At 38.8% G+C, this 18,369-nt stretch overlaps 1 protein-coding gene across 2 annotated transcripts in view; it reads left to right on the top strand.

The window, feature by feature from the left end:
- The window catches only part of TTC6 (tetratricopeptide repeat domain 6), a 70,896-nt gene that overhangs the window by 36,819 nt on the left and 15,708 nt on the right, over positions 1-18,369 (top strand). For both annotated transcript variants that reach the window (XR_014155453.1, XM_081857732.1), the window contains exons 15-25: positions 4-472; positions 4,378-4,507; positions 4,808-4,983; positions 6,410-6,546; positions 7,323-7,492; positions 9,177-9,297; positions 10,384-10,534; positions 11,347-11,429; positions 13,974-14,050; positions 14,888-15,048; positions 16,491-16,631. Coding sequence is in view for 1 of the 2 variants with exons in the window: in XM_081857732.1 (XP_081713858.1) it covers positions 4-472; positions 4,378-4,507; positions 4,808-4,983; positions 6,410-6,546; positions 7,323-7,492; positions 9,177-9,297; positions 10,384-10,534; positions 11,347-11,429; positions 13,974-14,050; positions 14,888-15,048; positions 16,491-16,631 (1,816 nt within the window). In the remaining variant the exon portion in view is untranslated. The remainder of the gene's footprint in view (positions 1-3; positions 473-4,377; positions 4,508-4,807; positions 4,984-6,409; positions 6,547-7,322; positions 7,493-9,176; positions 9,298-10,383; positions 10,535-11,346; positions 11,430-13,973; positions 14,051-14,887; positions 15,049-16,490; positions 16,632-18,369) is intronic.

Raw genomic sequence — 18,369 nt, 5'->3', positions numbered from 1 at the left:
TAGGTCTGCATCTCTTGGAAAGCTTCCAATTCATAATAAATTCTGTATCAAAGTATCTCGAGCAGTTCGAAGTTATCGAAGTCCCAGCCTCCCTTGCTGGCTAGATTTTGAAAAATTTGCAGCAAGCCAAGGGAGAACCCCAGAAGACACCGATGATTATCTTTGGGCCAGAAAAATCTGGAATAAATGGTTTGATGAGCAATACCCTCCCAGTAGGCAATCTTTTACTGATAAATCAATGGCAGGCAAAAAGGACATAGAGGAGGAAACCAAGGACACAGAATTAGTAAACACAGTAAATCCTCTTCTCTTCGAGGGAAAGCCAGAGGAACTTGAGCAGTGTCAATCTGAAATTGATAAAATAACCCAAGAAATAGATGAAGGGAAATTTTCTGGGTTTAACTATTGTAGACGTGGAGCAATATACAGGAAAATAGGCAAAATGAAGGCAGCCATGGATGACTTGGAAAAAGTAAGTTTTAAAGAAATAATACCTATTTTTTCTTGCTACTGAAGATGCTTTGTTATCTTATTAATAACAATGACAGATGAACTTAAAAAATGGAAGAGCATCTTTTTCAAATAATTCCCTTGCTGGATTCCTCATTTTATGCACTTTTCTATTTAGAAAAAAAAACTTTGCAGGACTATATCTGGAAACCTAGCAATTTTGCAGATAATTATGTCACCAGTGATCTGTTTTCATTATACCCTACATATCTGAACACACGAATTTTTTTTTATTAATATATTTTAATGAAAGTCTTAATTCCACATTATGGTTATTGACAGTTGTACGACCGACTCAAACTCATTGTTCATTTTTAATAAGATTGCAGTAGGGTTTTTCACAATACAATACAATGAAAAACAAAGTAAGCAAAAACAAAAAGAGGTAATAAAAATGCAAAATCCTCTCTCAAAGGTAGATCCTAACCCTTGTCTCACACAGAAGAGGTGAGCCTTCCCAGCTATCACCTGGGAGCTTTCCTACTACCCTGGGAGATCTCCTTTTCCCTGCCTCTCACACAAGGTCCTCCACCAGCCATCCATCCATCATCTTCAGCTACATAAAATCCCCCAAAACAAAACAAATTCCTTCCAGTAGCACCTTAAAGACCAACTAAGTCAGTTCTTGGTATGAGCTTTCGTGTGCATGCACACTTCTTCAGATACACTGAAACAGAAGTTTCCAGACCCTTCTATATAGTGAGAAGGTGGGGAGGGGTATTACTCAGAAGGGTGGTGGGAATGGGTGATTGGCAGATAGCTGTGATGAGCCTGTTGACGACTCTTAACGACTGCAATAGGTCTTACAGGAAAAAGCAAGGGGTGAAAAGGTGAAAAATGGCTTTGTCATGTATAATGAGATAAGAATCCAAGGTCTTTGTTCAGACCAGGTTTCTCCATGGTTTTAAGTTTGGTGATAAGTTGTAATTCAGCAGCTTCTCTTTCCAGTCTATTTCTGAAATTCCTTTGTAGTAAAACAGCTACTTTGAGATCTTGTATAGAATGTCCTGGGAGATTGAAGTGTTCTCCTACTGGTTTCTCTGTCTTGTGATTCCTGATGTCCGATTTATGTCCGTTTATTCTTTGGCGTAAGGTCTGGCCTGTTTGTCCAATATAGAGAGCTGAAGGACACTGTTGGCATTTTATGGCATACACAATGTTGGACGATGAGCAATTAAATAGTCCCGAGATGGTATGTGTGATGTTGTTGGGGCCAGTAATGGTGTTGTCCGGGTGTATGTGGCAGCAAAGTTGGCATCTGGGTTTATTGCAGGCTCTGGTGCCAGTGTCCGTGTTAGGTCTGGTTGTAGTATTATTGTGGGTTAGGAGTTGTTTAAGACTGGGTGGCTGTCTGTAGGCAATGAAAGGTCTTCCTCCCAGAGCTTGAGAAAGAGAACTGTCATTGTCCAGGAGAGGTTGCAGATCTCTGATGATGCGTTGTACGGTTTTAACTTGGGAGCTGTATGTGATGACTAGAGGTGTTCTGTTATTTTCTTTTTTGGGTCTGTCTTGCAGCAAGTTCTCTCTGGGTATCAGTCTGGCTCTGTTGATCTGTTGTCTAACTTCATCTGTTGGGTATTTTAGTTCTAAAAAGGTTTGCTGTAGATCTCTTAGGTGAGAGTCTCTGTCTGTAGAATTGGAACAGATGCGGCTGTAACGTAGTGCCTGGCTATATACAATGGACTGTTTGGTATGTTTGGGATGGTAGCTAGAGGCATGTAGATATGTTTGTCGGTCAGTTGGTTTACGGTATAAGGTGGTGTCTATGTGCCCATCCTGTATTTTTATAGTAGTGTCCAAAAAATGTATTTCTTGCATAGATTGATTCATTGTTAGGTTGATTGTGGGGTGAAAATCATTGAATTTCGGGTGGAAGGTGTTCAGGGTCTGTTGACCATGTGTCCAGATGATAAAAATATCGTCAATGTATCGCATTGATACATTGATACAGACCCAAAAAAGAAAATAACAGAACACCTCTAGTCATCACATACAGCTCCCAAGTTAAAAGTTCAGAAATAGACTGGAAAGAGAAGCTGCTGAATTACAACTTATCACCAAACTTAAAACCATGGAGAAACCTGGTCTGAACAAAGACCTTGGATTCTTATCTCATTATACATGACAAAGCCATTTTTCACCTTTTCACCCCTTGCTTTTTCCTGTAAGACCTATTGCAGTCGTTAAGAGTCGTCAACAGGCTCATCACAGCTATCTGCCAATCACCCATTCCCACCACCCTTCTGACTATATAGAAGGGTCTGGAAACTTCTGTTTCAGTGTATCTGAAGAAGTGTGCATGCACACGAAAGCTCATACCAAGAACTGACTTAGTTGGTCTTTAAGGTGCTACTGGAAGGAATTTGTTTTGTTTTGACTTTGGCAGACCAACACGGCTACCTATCTGTAAATAAAATCCCCCAGTCATTCTTAGTTCACTTTTGACAAGTTTGTGGACTATAGAAACATCAAGCTGTTTGCCAGGTGGTGATGTTATGCATACGTTTGATGTCATACAGACATGGTGCTACTACACTTGTTTAGAACCGAAGAAGCTAGGCATGAGTATCAGAGAATTGCTGTATTGTGTACAGGCAACTCCCCATTTACGTGGGAGTTACGTTCTGAAGCACCGGAAACACCATTGGAAAAGCTGGCAAACACCCTCTAAATTTCTGGAAACCCTTGAAAACCCTTTAACAAACCCAGCAGCACTTACCAGATGCAACTCCACCACAGTCGCTCCATCCGAACTCCCTTGCTCCAATTAAACTCTCCACAGGCCTTAACAGTCAGAGCAAGGGCTCCTAGGATTGTACTTGCAAAGGCTCGTGGGATTTCTAGGCACTGTTTTACATCTTTTTTGCCCTTTCTGGGCTCTTTTAGGGCTGTTTTTGCCACTTTAAAAGTCACTTTTGGGCTTGGTGCAATGTGTGCATGCACAATCATGCATCAATTGAATGCTTGACAATTGTATTTTTTCAGTAGCATATAATAGAGTTAGTGTGTAGTAAGGAAGCTTGCTGTAGCAGTAAGCTATGCTAGACAGACCATAGATCTTTCTTATATGACTGTTTTATATTGGGGTCCAGAAGAACATATTGAAACTAGATATTCAGTATAGGTACTTGCAGCCTACAGTGACCAGTTTATATTCATTTTGGATTGAGTTTAACTACTTTCTGTAGCCAAGAATTTCAAAATGCATTTTGTTAATATGAGAGCAACAATATAAGCTAAAAATGGTACATTTATTTAATTTTTAAGTATGCAAGGAGCTTCAGTGCATAAATGTTTTGCAGCAACTAATTGTGGGGCACCAAAGGAGGTTTCAGGCCAGGATTCCTGGCAGCCATGCTCAGGCAACTACTCTGTTCCTACCTGCAGATCATTCAGTCATTCTATGTCCACTAGGTCTTATAAATCCTAACCTCAGAGCAACTGGTCTGCAGTGTGAGCATATTACCTGTGTGCCCGTTTCCTTCCCCTGGTGGCTTCCATAAATATAACAGCTGTATGGCTTTGACTGTGGATCTGCTTCTGACTGCCCTTTCCACAGATGCTCTGATGCTGTTCTGCAACTTGACTTGTGTTCGGTGTACCAGCCTCTGGTTCCTCTGGTCCTTGTTTCCTGGTTGGAACTCAGCCCTTGCCCTTTTTAGATGATATATCTGCTTTTGACCCCGAAGCTAGCTCCACCTGGTCCTGGAACCAGATTGTATAGAGCCTAACCAAAACTTAGATCTCACCATGTTGTTTTTTCTTTGATCCCCAGTGATGTGCCCAGAGGTGTAACTTAAGATGTGCCTTATGATACACTGGAATTTTTAGCTAACTAATAACCAGTTTATCTCATTACTTTCACAGGCGATAAGTTTAGAACCAATGCTGGTTAATGCCTACTGGCATAGACATTTAATTTTCATTTACCAGAACAAAATGCTTCCAGCGCTAGAAGACCTGAATTTTATAATTAAGTGCAACAAAAACAATGCAGGCAAGTAACTTTGAAACCCCATGATGTACAATTTCTGAGAAGCTCCTGATTATGTGTCCCCGATATCAAATCAGTATGTACAGAAGTTTTATTATTATGCAACACTTCTTCCAAATATCCATAGGTCAAGACAAAGGTTGGAAAATTACTTCCAATACATTTGCAGATTTGAATCACATGATTTTGTTTGCAAATTTTTATTACAGTTGCAATTAATTTTAGTTAAAAAAAAATAAACATGCATATCAATGATATTGGGCATCTGAAAGAGACTAATTTTAAAGCATTTTGATTATGCAGATGCATATCTGTCAAGAGCTGAAATATACAAAAATCAGGGAGATAATTCATTAGCAATTATCAACTACAGTCTTGCCCTGAAATGCAGACCTACAGATGATGAAATATATTACAAAAGAGCTGAGGCCCATGAAGAGGATGGTGATATAATACTGGCGATAGAAGATTATGCTAAAGTAAGTATTGCTATATATAGTTTTACAATATATTTGGGCCAGAATAAAAAAACCTGTACAATTACTTCTGTGCTCGCAAAGGATTCTTCGCAAAGGTTCTTAAAATGGTGGTCATACAACACTATTGAAGCCAAAGTTGTGATATGACATGAGGGCCTACTATTCAAAGAAAAAACAATAAAAGCCCCTACTGGGCAAGAGTAAAAGTTGAGTTTGCCTAGTTATTGGTTTAGTAACTTTGGTATACCACCCACCAATCAATATTGGGCAATTTCCAACTAATGCATCCCATCAGTGCAAGGATTTGCATTTGCACAATGGGACTTCCCCATATTCTTCCTGCCATGTTACCCTAAATCTGTCATAGGTGTTCCCCCAACTCTCTGGCACAGATTAGGGGAGGACGCAAGTGAGCAGAGAGAGAGAGAAGTTCTGTTGTACAAGTGTAAATCCTTGTACTGATGGGATGTACTTGTGTGGAGTGAGCAATGCAATTTATAAGACTAAGGCTTGTGTCTGATGTTCTGCTTCGAGTAAACTCATCGATATGAATGGACATGGCTAATTTAGGTGCATTCATTTCAGTTGAACTACTCTGAGTAGAACTTTATTGGACACAATCCAATAATAAAAAAGATAAATCACAATTGACAAAATATGGATTGAAAAGACTGTGAAAAATGAAAAGTACCAACTCTGTTGGGAAGGCATTCCATAACCAGGGTGCCAGCACTAAAAACGCTATCCCTCCAGAAGTCACTTATTGTACCTTATTTGGCAGTAAATCTAGTAGCAAGGAGCACAACCCTTTGGAAGCAAACAAGTTTGGCAGGATGGGCTGCTTTGTTCTTTCTCTTCATGGGACTGTCTGACTTACAGTAGTCATGCTCAGAGTAGATGCACTGAAATCAATGGGCTTAAATTAGTCTTGACTTAAATTAATTTATGGTAATGGGTGTGACATTATAGACACAGCTCCCATTCTGAGTATGATTTAGTATGATTTAATCACTTGCTGTTTATCCACTTAACATTGCTCTCAGCTTCTTATCTCTCTCTGAGAAAGAAAAAAGAGGCAACCTTTTCTCCCCAAGTTGGACATAGTGGTGGAATATTTTTTGACTGGATCAGTGGCAGGGAAGGAAAGGCTTAAGCAACCTAGCTTTGGCAGTCCACTGGACTCCATTCAACTAAATAGATGCACTAGCAGCAACCAACGCAATGGGACTTTCCTCATCTCCCCTGCCCACCCAAATCAGCTGGGGGGGGGTCAGGAGAACACCTAGAAGAGCACACAGAAAGATGAGAGGGGAGATAATTTCATCTGGCAAGAAGACATGCTTGTGTTGATGGAATGATTGCCTTGGTGTGACATTATGAATACAAAAGCAAGGGTAACAATTGCATGTATTTTATTTCAATCTAGTGCCTTTTCTATAATCCCAAAAGAACTGATGCACTTATGAAGCATGGAATACATTACTTTAATAAATCTATATGGAATATAGCTATTAATGATTTTACAAATGTGATTAAACAGGACCCAAGCATTGCAGAGGCAAGGTAACTGCAAATTATATATGAATTTAAGCAATTATAGTTGACTTCTAAATCCCTTATAACAGTGTCTGAGAAAATGATTATGCCCCGCATTCAGTGTCTGCCTGTGACCTCTTGTACATTGAGTGAAAGTATCTGTGCCCTACTTTCTGGGTATAAATATATAAGAGTGATGAGTGCCATTGTGTTACTTGTGTCTATCTGTTGGAGAGAGAGAGAGAGAGAGAGAGAGAGAGAGAGAGAGAGAGACAGAGACAGAGACTGAGACTGGATCTGATGACACAAGGAGTGCCAATGTCTTATGAAATCTGTCTGTGGTGGTGGGTCAATTGTGTTGTGCAGAGCTATCTCTGCTGTTGGTATATATGCCTCTTGAACCTTCATTTAACCTTCTTTGCATCAGAATGTTTGTAAGGTTCAGGATAGTAGTCTATGGAATATGTTAATTTATATAGCATTGTTAACACAATACGTACACTTTTTGTTTTGAGAGTCTGATCAAAATGCTTTGTCAAATTCGATGTTTATGTTTTTTAAGCTGCCCATTATCTTTCCTCGTCTCTTGCATTTCAGTTCTAAGCACAGTTACTTTAAGGCAATTCCCACTGTTATGAATGGAACTTATGGTACTTCCATATAAGCATACTTAGGATCACAGCCTTGACTTGTTTAAATCCAATTAAACACACTGGGACAAGTTTTGCATTCAGACAGAATTTATATAAATGCAGAATATTGTAAAGCTACTATGATGAGGAAAATATTGGTTTGATTTCTAGAACCTATCGAGGGAGAATATATATTAAACTAGAGCAGTATAAAAATGCAGCTGAAGATTTTGCTGTTGCAATTCACTTGAATCCTAATGATTGGATTGCATACTACCACAGAGGTTGTCTTTTGCGAACGCTGGATCCAAAACAAGCCCTGCAGGACTTGAGTGTTTCTGGTATAGTATACACTGCTTTTATTATAGATGCATGGTGTTTGTCTGTTTTTTTAAAGTTCAAAGTGTGAATTTATACATTTTTCTTTTTAAGAATATCAGATATCTATATCTCCTGCCTTTCTCCCTAATGGGACTCAAGGTGGCTTACAGCTAAAAATGAGAACTGCTGAAAACATAGAAAAAATAAAATTAAAAAAACCAATTAAACATTCATAGAACTAAAAGTATATACAAATTTTACATCTATATGTTGAAGATTTTTACTTTAAACACTGGAAAGCCCTTCCAGCATATGTATATGTATATATGTACAGTGGGTGGTACCTTGGTTCTCAAACTTAATCCGTTCTGGAAGTCCTTTCCAAAACCAAAGCGTTCCAAAACCAAGGCACGCTTTCCCATAGAAAGTAATGTAAAATGGATTAATCTGTTCCAGACTTTTAAAAACAACCCCTAAAACAGCACTTTAACATGACCATTGATCCATAAAATGAAAGCAATAAACAGTGTACTGCAGTCACACAATCAATCAATCAGTAGCTGAACTGGGCTCCACACAGTCACAAAAACAAAAACAAAAAAAGCCGCAAAAACAAAAACGCAAAATAAATAGCAAAACCAGACAGACCTCAGCGTAACACTCAAAACAGAAGTGTGGCACTCAAATTGGAGCATGTTTGGCTTCCGGAAAAAGTTCGCAAACCAGAACACTTACTTCCACGTTTGCAGTGTTTGGGTTCCAAGTTGTTTGAGTACCAAGGCGTTTGAGAACCAAGGTACCACTGTACTACTTATATTTTTATGTGTATCTATACAGTATATAGATACATAAAATGAACTGACATGGACCCTGCCATCATCATCTGAGTCCCTTCCTCACGTGTCTCTTCCACAAGCAGTCTGAAGGGTGGCAACATGAGAAACAGGCCCTTTCTGCAGTGCTTGTGGAATGCTCTCCCCAGGGAGGCTTACCTGGCGCCTTCATTGCATATCTTTAGGCACCAGGCGAAAACGTTTTTCTTCAACTGATTAACATTCTGTGGCTTTTAAAATGTTTTTGTTTGTAGGAGAGGTGTTATTGGTTTGTTTTTGTTTTATTATGTATTGGTATCTCTCTTTTATTTTTCTGTTGTGAACCGCCCTGGCATCTTTGGTGGTATACAAATTTAATAAATAATAATATTTAGCCCAGGAAGTATGACTGGCTCTCGCATTTGTTTGGACAAATTTTTCAATATTTCCATTGTCCTGCTCCCCTCCTTTATGATTAGAATCCCTTTCTCCTATCCCTCCATTATTAGAATATTTTCCCTCCTTGAAAAAAAGTTCACTCCTATTCACAATGAACACCTCAATTTCTTTGTGATGCGGTTGTAAGGGTTGTTTTATGATCTGATACAACCATACAACTTTTTCACAAGCTCTCATAGATATTTCAAGGTCATTAAATCTCTTGAAGCAATCATAGAGGTGCAGTCATGCACATTTGGTGATATTTTAAAACAAGCCCTTCAGTTCTACAAGGAGGGTGTGATTTGTGCCAGAGCAGTGAAGAGCAAACCAGAAGGAATTAACTAAAGGATGAAGTGCACACTGAGATAATATATAATTATTGCAAAGGCTATATTTCATGAAGGGCATATAGAAACAACTATATATACCTGGTTTCCTCATCCCTCCTCAGTTCTTCTCAATCACAAGTTTGAGAATCTTGCTGCTTTCCTTCACCGTGGGATCTTGTATTCAGAACTGAAACAGTGGTTACTGGCAATCTGTGATTTTGAAAGTGCACTCTCCTTGGACAGGTATGTTCTATTTGTTTGTTTGTTTGTTGCTTGCTGTATTATTATTATTATTATTATTATTATTATTATTATTATTATGGCATTCATGCCTGCTGATCAAATAAAATCAATTGACAAAACACATTAAAACCAGCTAATGTTTTTCAGAGCTAACCCTCTGGGCGCCATTTAAATTTTTTAGAGCCTGTGTATTTCTGCATTTGCAGTAAACCATGTTTTAGCTTGGCATGATATACAAACCAGTGCCCTGCATATGGAGGTGCAGAAATGCCAGTCCTTGACCTACGGAGAGGGCCATCATAAGCAAAATAGACTCTATACAGGTCCTAACTTTTATATTGTTTGGGTACAGAGTAATGTACACCACCACCTGCTTCCCAAATTAGTCAGATCCAATTAATGTTTTAAAAAACAACAGCTCCACTATCACCACCTTAAGGGATAATGGAACCATTTTGCTGAAGGAGGAAGGTATTAACTATCAAACTACTCAGACTAGGTAGTCTCCTATTGCTTGGCTGTATTACCCAAGAAGCTACACTTCTTATATCTTGTATTCCTTGCTCCTTTCCCCAAAGAAACATAACTAGTAGAGCTTGGGAATGAATCTAATATAGATTCTGATGCTAATGTGGCATCTGTATCAGAATGACACATTATTTTCATTAATTGTTTAATTAATTGTTTAGCTAACAAGTCAGTGTAGGCCACTGATAAATCCCACTTTGTGGATGGCCAGAAAGCAGAAGTTCTGTTGCATTGAGGTAAATTATGCCCTTAGTGCCCAGGTTGCCTACAAAGCAGGTTGTGTGATGCCATAACATGCTGTGGAAAGGAAATGTGTATTCCTCTCCTTGACACTCTGCCGTGCTTCTGCCCTCGCTATAAGAAGCAGCACGGAGATAGCAGGAGGGAACTCAAAACATTACTCTTGCTTTTGATATGTAGCGTCTAGGATGGAAACATGTTTTTCTTACTGGAAAGCAGACAGGCTTTAATTCAAGAAATAATATAGAATTCAATGTTGCATAATGCACAAACATGTTGAAAAATGTCATGCTCATAGCATTCTGTCTCTATTTTCAGGAGCCTTTCCGTAGCTTACATAAATATTGGACTGATTTTGATGTTATATATGGACCGTTATTTTGAATCTATTCGACAGTTCACTCAAGCCATTCAGCTGGATCCATTAGATATTAGACCATACATGTGCAGAGCCCAGGCACATCAAAGGGTATCTATCTATTCTTTACCTATGCTGTAGAATTTGTGTGATAGGTGCTCAATAGGTAACTAGCTGCTTTAAGATTTACATATAAAACAATACTGGGACAATGTGCAAGAAATGCAAAGACTTTCTCAGTGCAAACAACAGAAGTCCTGGTGTTTTCTTAGTCAGAACCATCTCTCTGAAGGCTTAATTTAGTTCTAAAAACTAATGAAGAGCATTTAGGGTCTACGGTGTTGAACATTCTGGCTTTGTTTTTCCCTTGATACATACATGTGCTAGTTAAAACTTCCCACTTGCTTAATTTTTTAAAAATTTCCCCATATATATTTGGGGGAGACAAAGGGGAGAACCCCTTCTCCTCCGGACAAAAAGTTTGGAGTCTTAACTCCTAGTATCAAAGGAGAAGCTTTTTTAAAAAATATAAATGTCCTCTTCAGAAAACCCAAATTAATGTATAGGTCCAGAATTTCTGAATGAATTCTGTATGTAAGTAAATGTTGGCCAGTTATACCAAGGTACTAAAAAACTGAAGAAATTTGGATTTGGAAATCTGGACATGCCCTATTATTTACATAAAAGGATTTCCTTCGGCTAGCAGGGACGGTATGATGGATTATGGCCCTTCCTTCTGGTCAAGGCAGAAATGAAAGCTGAGGAAGTTTCTTAACAATTAGTTGAAGTTTATTTAATATTAAAAGATATGAATTAAAAATGTTTTTAAAAGGAGGAGGTGGTCCTTGTATAGAACACATTGAATGAGATGGTGGTATCCTGAGACAAAGAATAATGGATGTTTGTCTGTTTTAAAATAACAGGTTCATGATCTAAAGAGTGCAATTAAAGATATAAACAGAGCCATTCATCTCCAGCCCAACTCACCCCACTTATGCTTAACAAGGTAAGATTGTTATCAGCTCCTTTTCTCATTTTGTTTCTTTCTTTCCTACTTTTATTGTCCACCTGTATTATCACTGTGTATCATTTAAGCCTTTGACGTGATGTTAAATGTGCTAGTACATTTAATGTTTCTTTTTTTAACTTAAAAAAACAGTCAGTTTTGAGGGAGTATTCTTAATCATTTTCCCCAACACCACACTCTGGAAAAAATTACCTCCCAAACTTGCTGTTTCCTTCCTTTCAGTGAACTAGTCTGGGTCATCACCAGGAATGTGGTTGGGATCCCATATATGTATGTATGTATGTATGTATGTATGTATGTATGTATGTATGTATAAATGAATGAATGAATAAATTAGTGTATTCATACATGTATAAATGCATTTATACATTAATGCCATGTCTAGTTTGACTCTTGGTGTCTGTTTAGGGACACTGAAGGTTACAAGTGGTGGCTTGGTATACTAGGTGAATATCAACCTTTGTTGAAAAATCACAGAAATTACACTGATGTGGGTTGAGGGTTGCACATATATACTGTGCTGCCTTCATGTTGCTAAGAAATAACATTGGTAGCAGAGTGCAGGTGCTAACCATTAACTGGCCTGGTAGCCACTGTGTTGCCCTCCAGATGCTGTTGGAGCCCAAGCCCTATGAACCCTAGCCAGCATGGAGTTGTAGGCCAGTAACATTTTGAGGACACCACATTGGCTATCCTTGGCCTAGGACCTAGTCCTTGTAAATTCCTTGCTTGGACTGTGAAGTCATCATGGAAAGTGGAGCACTGGATTCCATTCTGTCAGCCCAAGAGAAGCTTCTGCAATGGCTTCAGCTCTGAAGGAGATGGAGGACTGAACTCAACTTCTCTCCATTAGCCCTGAAGTTCATGCTTCATTGACTCATATTTGAGGGCAGCATACAACTCAGCTGCTTCTGCTATTTCTTCATAGGTCCTCACTATGATTTCAGATGTGTGGTCTACTAAAGTAGTTTGTATCCTTTTAAATTTAGTTTTTAGGTCCTTTAGTGCTGGATAAATATTATTATTTCATCAAGAATGCTACTCTAATTAAAGTGATCTTAATAGTTGAGATTCTTCAGTGCATAACTGAATAAATAAATAAATAAATAAATAAATAAATAGATTTTTAGGGCGTTATTTGACTAAATGAAATTTGCCTACATTAAAAACAAATTAGCTTGATTGTCAGAATCTGATGGAATATTTTACTTCTAGTATCAGCTCAAGAGATATTTGTCCAGGCTGTTATGTTACATATGTTTGGTCTATTGATTTGTACTTTTATCTGCTTTTTTTGGGACGCGGGTGGCGCTATGGTATAAACCACAGAGCCTAGGGCTTGCCGATCAGAAGGCCGGCGGTTCGAATCCCCACGGCAGGGTGAGCTCCCGTTGCTCAGTCCTTGCTCCTGCCAACTTAGCAGATCGAAAGCACGTCAAAGTGCAAGTAGATAAATAGGTACCACTCCGGCGGGAAGGTAAACGGCGTTTCCCTGTGCTGCTCTGTTTCACCAGAAGCGGCTTAGTCACGCTGCCTCCCTCGGCTAATAAAGTGAGATGAGCGACGCAACCCCAGAGTCGGCCACGACTGGACCTAATGGTCAGGGGTCCCATTACCTTTACCTGCTTCTTTTGGATATTTTAATATTTATTTATGTAACTTGCCCTTAGGGTCAATAAAGATAGAGAGTGGGATATAAATATTGTGAATTAGCACATTTTATTCCTAGTAGATATATTTTAGGTATTTTATTAGGGATGATGCAAAGATTGCTGAATGGTTTTCTTTTTTCCATATGTGCTGGTCTTAAGGCTTACTGGGAAATAATATATAATGAAATGAAAAGGATGTTTAAAATAACGTTTGAAAAAAATCAGAATCCTTTCTTCTGGGATTCATAGGGATAGAACTACCTAACTTGTATAGAAATTTATTTTTGTACATGGCTACAGCGGCAAGAATGTTACTTGCCCAAAAATGGGAAAAAGAAGTCCCAGCAAAGGAAGAATGGATACAAAAACTTATGGAATATGCAGAAATGGCAAAACTTATTGGAAGCATAAGAAATCAAGATAAAAAACTTTTTATAAAAGAATGGAAATGGTTTATTGAATATTTACACGTAAATTGTAAACAGATAAAAACACTGGCAGGATTATTGTAATAACCTGAAGCTATATAAGAGTATATATATATAAAGAAGATAAATAAATGAGTAGGTTAAGTTAATTTGGATATGCAGAAGATAGTAAAAATAAATTTAAGGAACCCGAACCGCACAAAAAGGGGGAAGGAAGTCAAGTTTTAAAAAGTTGAAATGAATTGTATATATCTGAAAAGTATAAATTTTTTAAAAAAAAAGGTTGCTGAATGTAGAGCCAATAAAGAGTTGATAATATTCTGTAATTTTTATTTACTCAAATATTTAAATCTTTGTTGTTATTCTATTGGTATTTGAAAACAAATAAATAGTTTCATAGAAATTCCAATAAATTAATGTATGTTAAAATACTTCATTTACAGAGGACAGTATTTACTAGAGATGCAGAATTATGATCTTGCAAGTTTCTGCATACACCAAGTTGCAGAAATGGGTCAAGGTACTGTCTTTTTTATGTTTTATCTTTCTGTGCACTGTGAAGCTATGGCCCATGTCCAAAGGATTACCGTATTTTTTGCACCATAACACTCACTTTTTTCCTCCTAAAAAGTAAGGGGAAATGTCTGTGCGTGTTATGGAGGGAATGCCTACGGGTGGCATGCCTACGGATTTTCCTCCTCTAAAAACTACATGCGTGTTATGGTCGGGTGCGTGTTATAGAGCGAAAAATACGGTACTTGAAGCATGCCCAGGAGACCTGGAACTTTTCTTGAACAGAAAACCCTCATACCCTATCACAGTTGTGTGTTTTTTGGTTGGAGGGGGGGTCCCCTCAAGTTCAAAATGGTTTGACATTTATTTTTTAAAATAAAAGTATTTTTATACCACCATTTCACAAAATATCAGGGCAATGTACAATGTTAAAACACAATGAATGCACCATTAAAACAACAAAAATGCAGATAATTGTTAAGGTGGCTAGCTAAATAAAAATTGAAAATTAAGTAGATGCGAAGCCTTGTTGGCATAAAATGGTATGATGGCTGATTAAGAAATATAAGCCCAAAGTCTCGTTGAGCATGCAGAACTAGTAATACGCTAATTGGGAACCACGGCTGTATTATGTTTTATATTTGGTTTCTGTACATCACTCTGGTATTCTCTGAATGCCGAGTGCTTTAACAGAAGTTTAATACGAGTCTTTGGCATTCTGAACATTTATATTAACATTGGCTATGAAGTTTGCCTGTCTCTTATGATATCTGTATTTATACATTGAAATGCACAATAATAAATAGGTTGGCCCAGAATGAAGTTGTCCTTCAATATTTTACAGGATCCCTTGAATGTTCGCTTGTTCAAGAAGCACTTGTTCAGTCATTTCGTCAGAATCACAACAAGGCCATTCTGTGTGCGCTTGCAGCCTCCGAAAACCAACCTGATTGTGCCATGTTTGTTCTACTTGGAAAAATCCAAATGAAAGCCAAAAAATATAAGGTTAAAGATATGCTCTTGTATTTCTGCGGTTTTGAAGGGAACTATTCTTGAAAGCTATAGGGAAAATGTGTGAAGCTGATAGAATTCTGCATGCGTTCTGGTGACTATTTGATTTCTTATTAAATCGCTATTCCTCCTTGCTGTTTTCTGCTGGGACACAGCATCCTGCTGGTTGTCCGTTCTTTTCTCAATGATTAACTCAATGGTTAATTTGTCAAGAGCTCATTTAATCTCACTGGCCTCTGTGCATGATCCCTATATTTTTATCTGTCTTGGACTTTAATCTGAACTAGAGAAAACTTCTTTTTAACCTCATCTCCCCTAGCCTTCCCCATACCCTTTTCCACCCTAAAGGTAAAGGTAAAAGGACCCCTGACCGTTAGGTCTAGTCACGGATGACTCTGGGGTTGCGGTGCTCATCTCGCTTCTGGCGGCTTCTGGCGAACGGAAGCAGCGCACGGAAACGCCGTTTACCTTCCCGCCAGAGCGGTACCTATTTATCTACTTGCACTTTGACGTGCTTTTGAACTGCTAGGTTGGCAGGAGCAGGGACCGAGCAACAGGAGCTCACCCTGTCGCAGGGATTCGAACTGCTGACCTTCTGATTGGCAAGCCCTAGGCTCTGTGGTTTAACCCACAGCACCACCCGCCTCCCTTCCACCCTATTTGGGGGTTAATGATGCCTCTCTAACTTTGGCTATGGCAGCAAGCCATGCTTCTCTGATATCTGGTGTTCTGTGAAGCCAAAGTAAACCCTCAAAAATGGAATCTTCCCATGTGCTACTTCAGGTGTCACCAGTACTTGGGAAGATTACATTTACCAGGGCCTACTTGATTAATATGTAGAAAAATAATGGCAATTACTATTTGGATTCAAGGTGCCAGATGAAAGCAGGCCAAGCTTTAGATCATTGCTTGCTGTGCAGAAGTAAAAATGGATTTTTATTTTAACTGGGCAGCCTAGTCCATGACACATGACAATTGGCTGTAACTAAATCAGTCTTTATGGCTATGTATTCAACTCATTAAGTTTGTATTTCTGTCCAGCTTTCATTACTGGGATAACCTTAGATCCTCTTTCCTTGGTGCCAAAAAAAGAGCTGTATTACATGGTCTTCTTTGCCGCAGTACATACAGTATTTAAGAATGTGGCAAACCTATGGATGTCTACTCAGAAGTAACTAATGATTTCAATAGAACTTACTCCCAAGTAAGTGTGCATAGAATTGTAAACATATGTGTAGAATCTATAGGGTTGGGTATTTACTTTGTTTTTTAAAAAAACAAAGTAAATATATCTGCGGTGGAAAAAAGATGGAGGCCACTTTGTTATTCAAAAGGGTGACTGATTCACCATTGAGCAAACTGAGCAGCACAATCACTCTCAAGACTGGGATTGCAAACATCAGTTAACTATATTTTACACTTACTTTTTCTTACAGGATGCTGTAGCCAGTTTTAAACAAGCATTGAAGCGGATGATGGATACTGCTGCTTCAAGATCTACACCTAGTACATTTGAAGCTGCAGAAATATATTTTTTTATGGGCCAGTGCTATATGGAGCAAGTCTCCTTATTAGAGGTACATATTTCTTAAGTGTTATGGCATTTTGGTTTTAAACATTATACACAAAAGTTTTGATTGTGGAGTTGAAATGAGTTAAAGACTTGAGCGTTGGGATACTCTTCAATGGTTTGTTGAAAGTCCAAAACTGTGTTAAATTTTGCTTAGGCATGTCAGACAAAGTAATTTGAAGGGAAGGGGATTGTTGTTGTTTAGTTGTTTAGTCGTGTCCGATGCTTTGTGACCCCATGGACCAGAGCACGCCAGGCACTTCTGTCTTCCACTGCCTCCCGCAGTTTGGTCAAACTCATACTGGTAGCTTCGAGAACACTGTCCAACCATCTCGTCCTCTGTCGTCCCCTTCTCCTTGTGCCCTCCATCTTTCCCAACATCAGGGTCTTTTCCAGGGAGTCTTCTCTTCTCATGAGGTGGCCAAAGTATTGGAGCCTCACCTGGGGGCTACTCCAATTGGGCAGTAGCACTTCAGTCACACCTCTTAGGATACTGCCAACCTAGGCACAGAGACTAAGGGCAAGATTTAGCTACCCCGTTCTGCGAGGAGAAGCCAATGTAAGGACTCCCTTTGGCACAACAGAGCTTTCCTTCCTCTCCTCTCCCCTGTGCACCTTCCTCAGATCTGCTTTGGAGGGTCAGCAGATCTCCCAGAACAATGTGTGAGGGTAGGAGAGGGAAGATCATTCTCCTTAGCACCATGTTGAATTCCTGGAATATATTTAATCAACCAGCCAAGCTATTGATGGGTTGCAATTATACTTCTATTGCAATATTGTTTTTAGCTATTATCAGCTTAGTATATGTATAGGCAGGGGATTCATTTTTATAATAAATAAATTAATAACAATAGTACATCATCTGGTAAAGCAACAAATGTTTAGGATTACAGGATTATCAATTTGCCACTGTTCTTCTCCCATGCTGGCACGCTTGAACTTCTTATGCTTGAAGACAGGAATGCAATTGTGTCTCAGGAACTTCTAAGCAGCCTGTTCCCAGAAGAAACCCCAGTGAAGTTCCTGCCTTTTGTTTCTGGCAATAGCTTAGCAATTCTTTCTGCATTTCTTTGTTACTCAGGTTTGTACTTTTCTCTGTTTTCTGCTCTGTGTGCTCAGGATCCTTTTATTCATTCTCTCAATTATTTCTCTGTATTTTTCTGTCTCTTGTAGCTAGTTTTGTGTGTCTAATCTTTGTGGCAAGTGGAATCTTCCCTTGGCTGTTCCAGTGTCACAAGCTTAATTAATTCTCTGGTTGTCTACATTTTTTTTATTCCTTTTGCTAGTTTGTGTAATTGATATTAATAGATTCTGTGTTCAGTTGGTTCTTAAATTCCTTCAAATTTCTTCAATAATTGTCTACGATTCATTCCCCTTTGTGATTGTCATAATTGATTATTTTAATTAATTCCCCTCTGTGATTTGCCATGATTAATAATACCCTGCAGTGATTTTCTGTCTTGAACCCCATGGTTCCATTGGGATTAGACATGGATTGGCAAGTTCAGACTGATGAGGATGAGGCAGAAGCAGAAGGGGTGTGTGAATAATAGGAACTGGGGATGGAGGTTCTCCCATTTCCTATCCATCCTGCAGAACAGAGAGCCTTATTGGGGACTGAAGAGGGCATTAACAACCCACAGGAGATATCTGAGCTGAAGGGGGCAGTGGCTGAACAGGAGCCGGAATGGGAGGGCAAAACCTTACTGTCTCTATGAGAAGAATTTCTGGTATTTGAACCATCA

Source organism: Podarcis erhardii (assembly GCF_964252035.2).
Source record: "Podarcis erhardii genome assembly, chromosome: 1".
NCBI lineage: Eukaryota > Metazoa > Chordata > Lepidosauria > Squamata > Lacertidae > Podarcis > Podarcis erhardii.
Note: the sequence above shows the minus strand (reverse complement) of the source record. Positions and strands in the feature narration are given on the sequence as shown.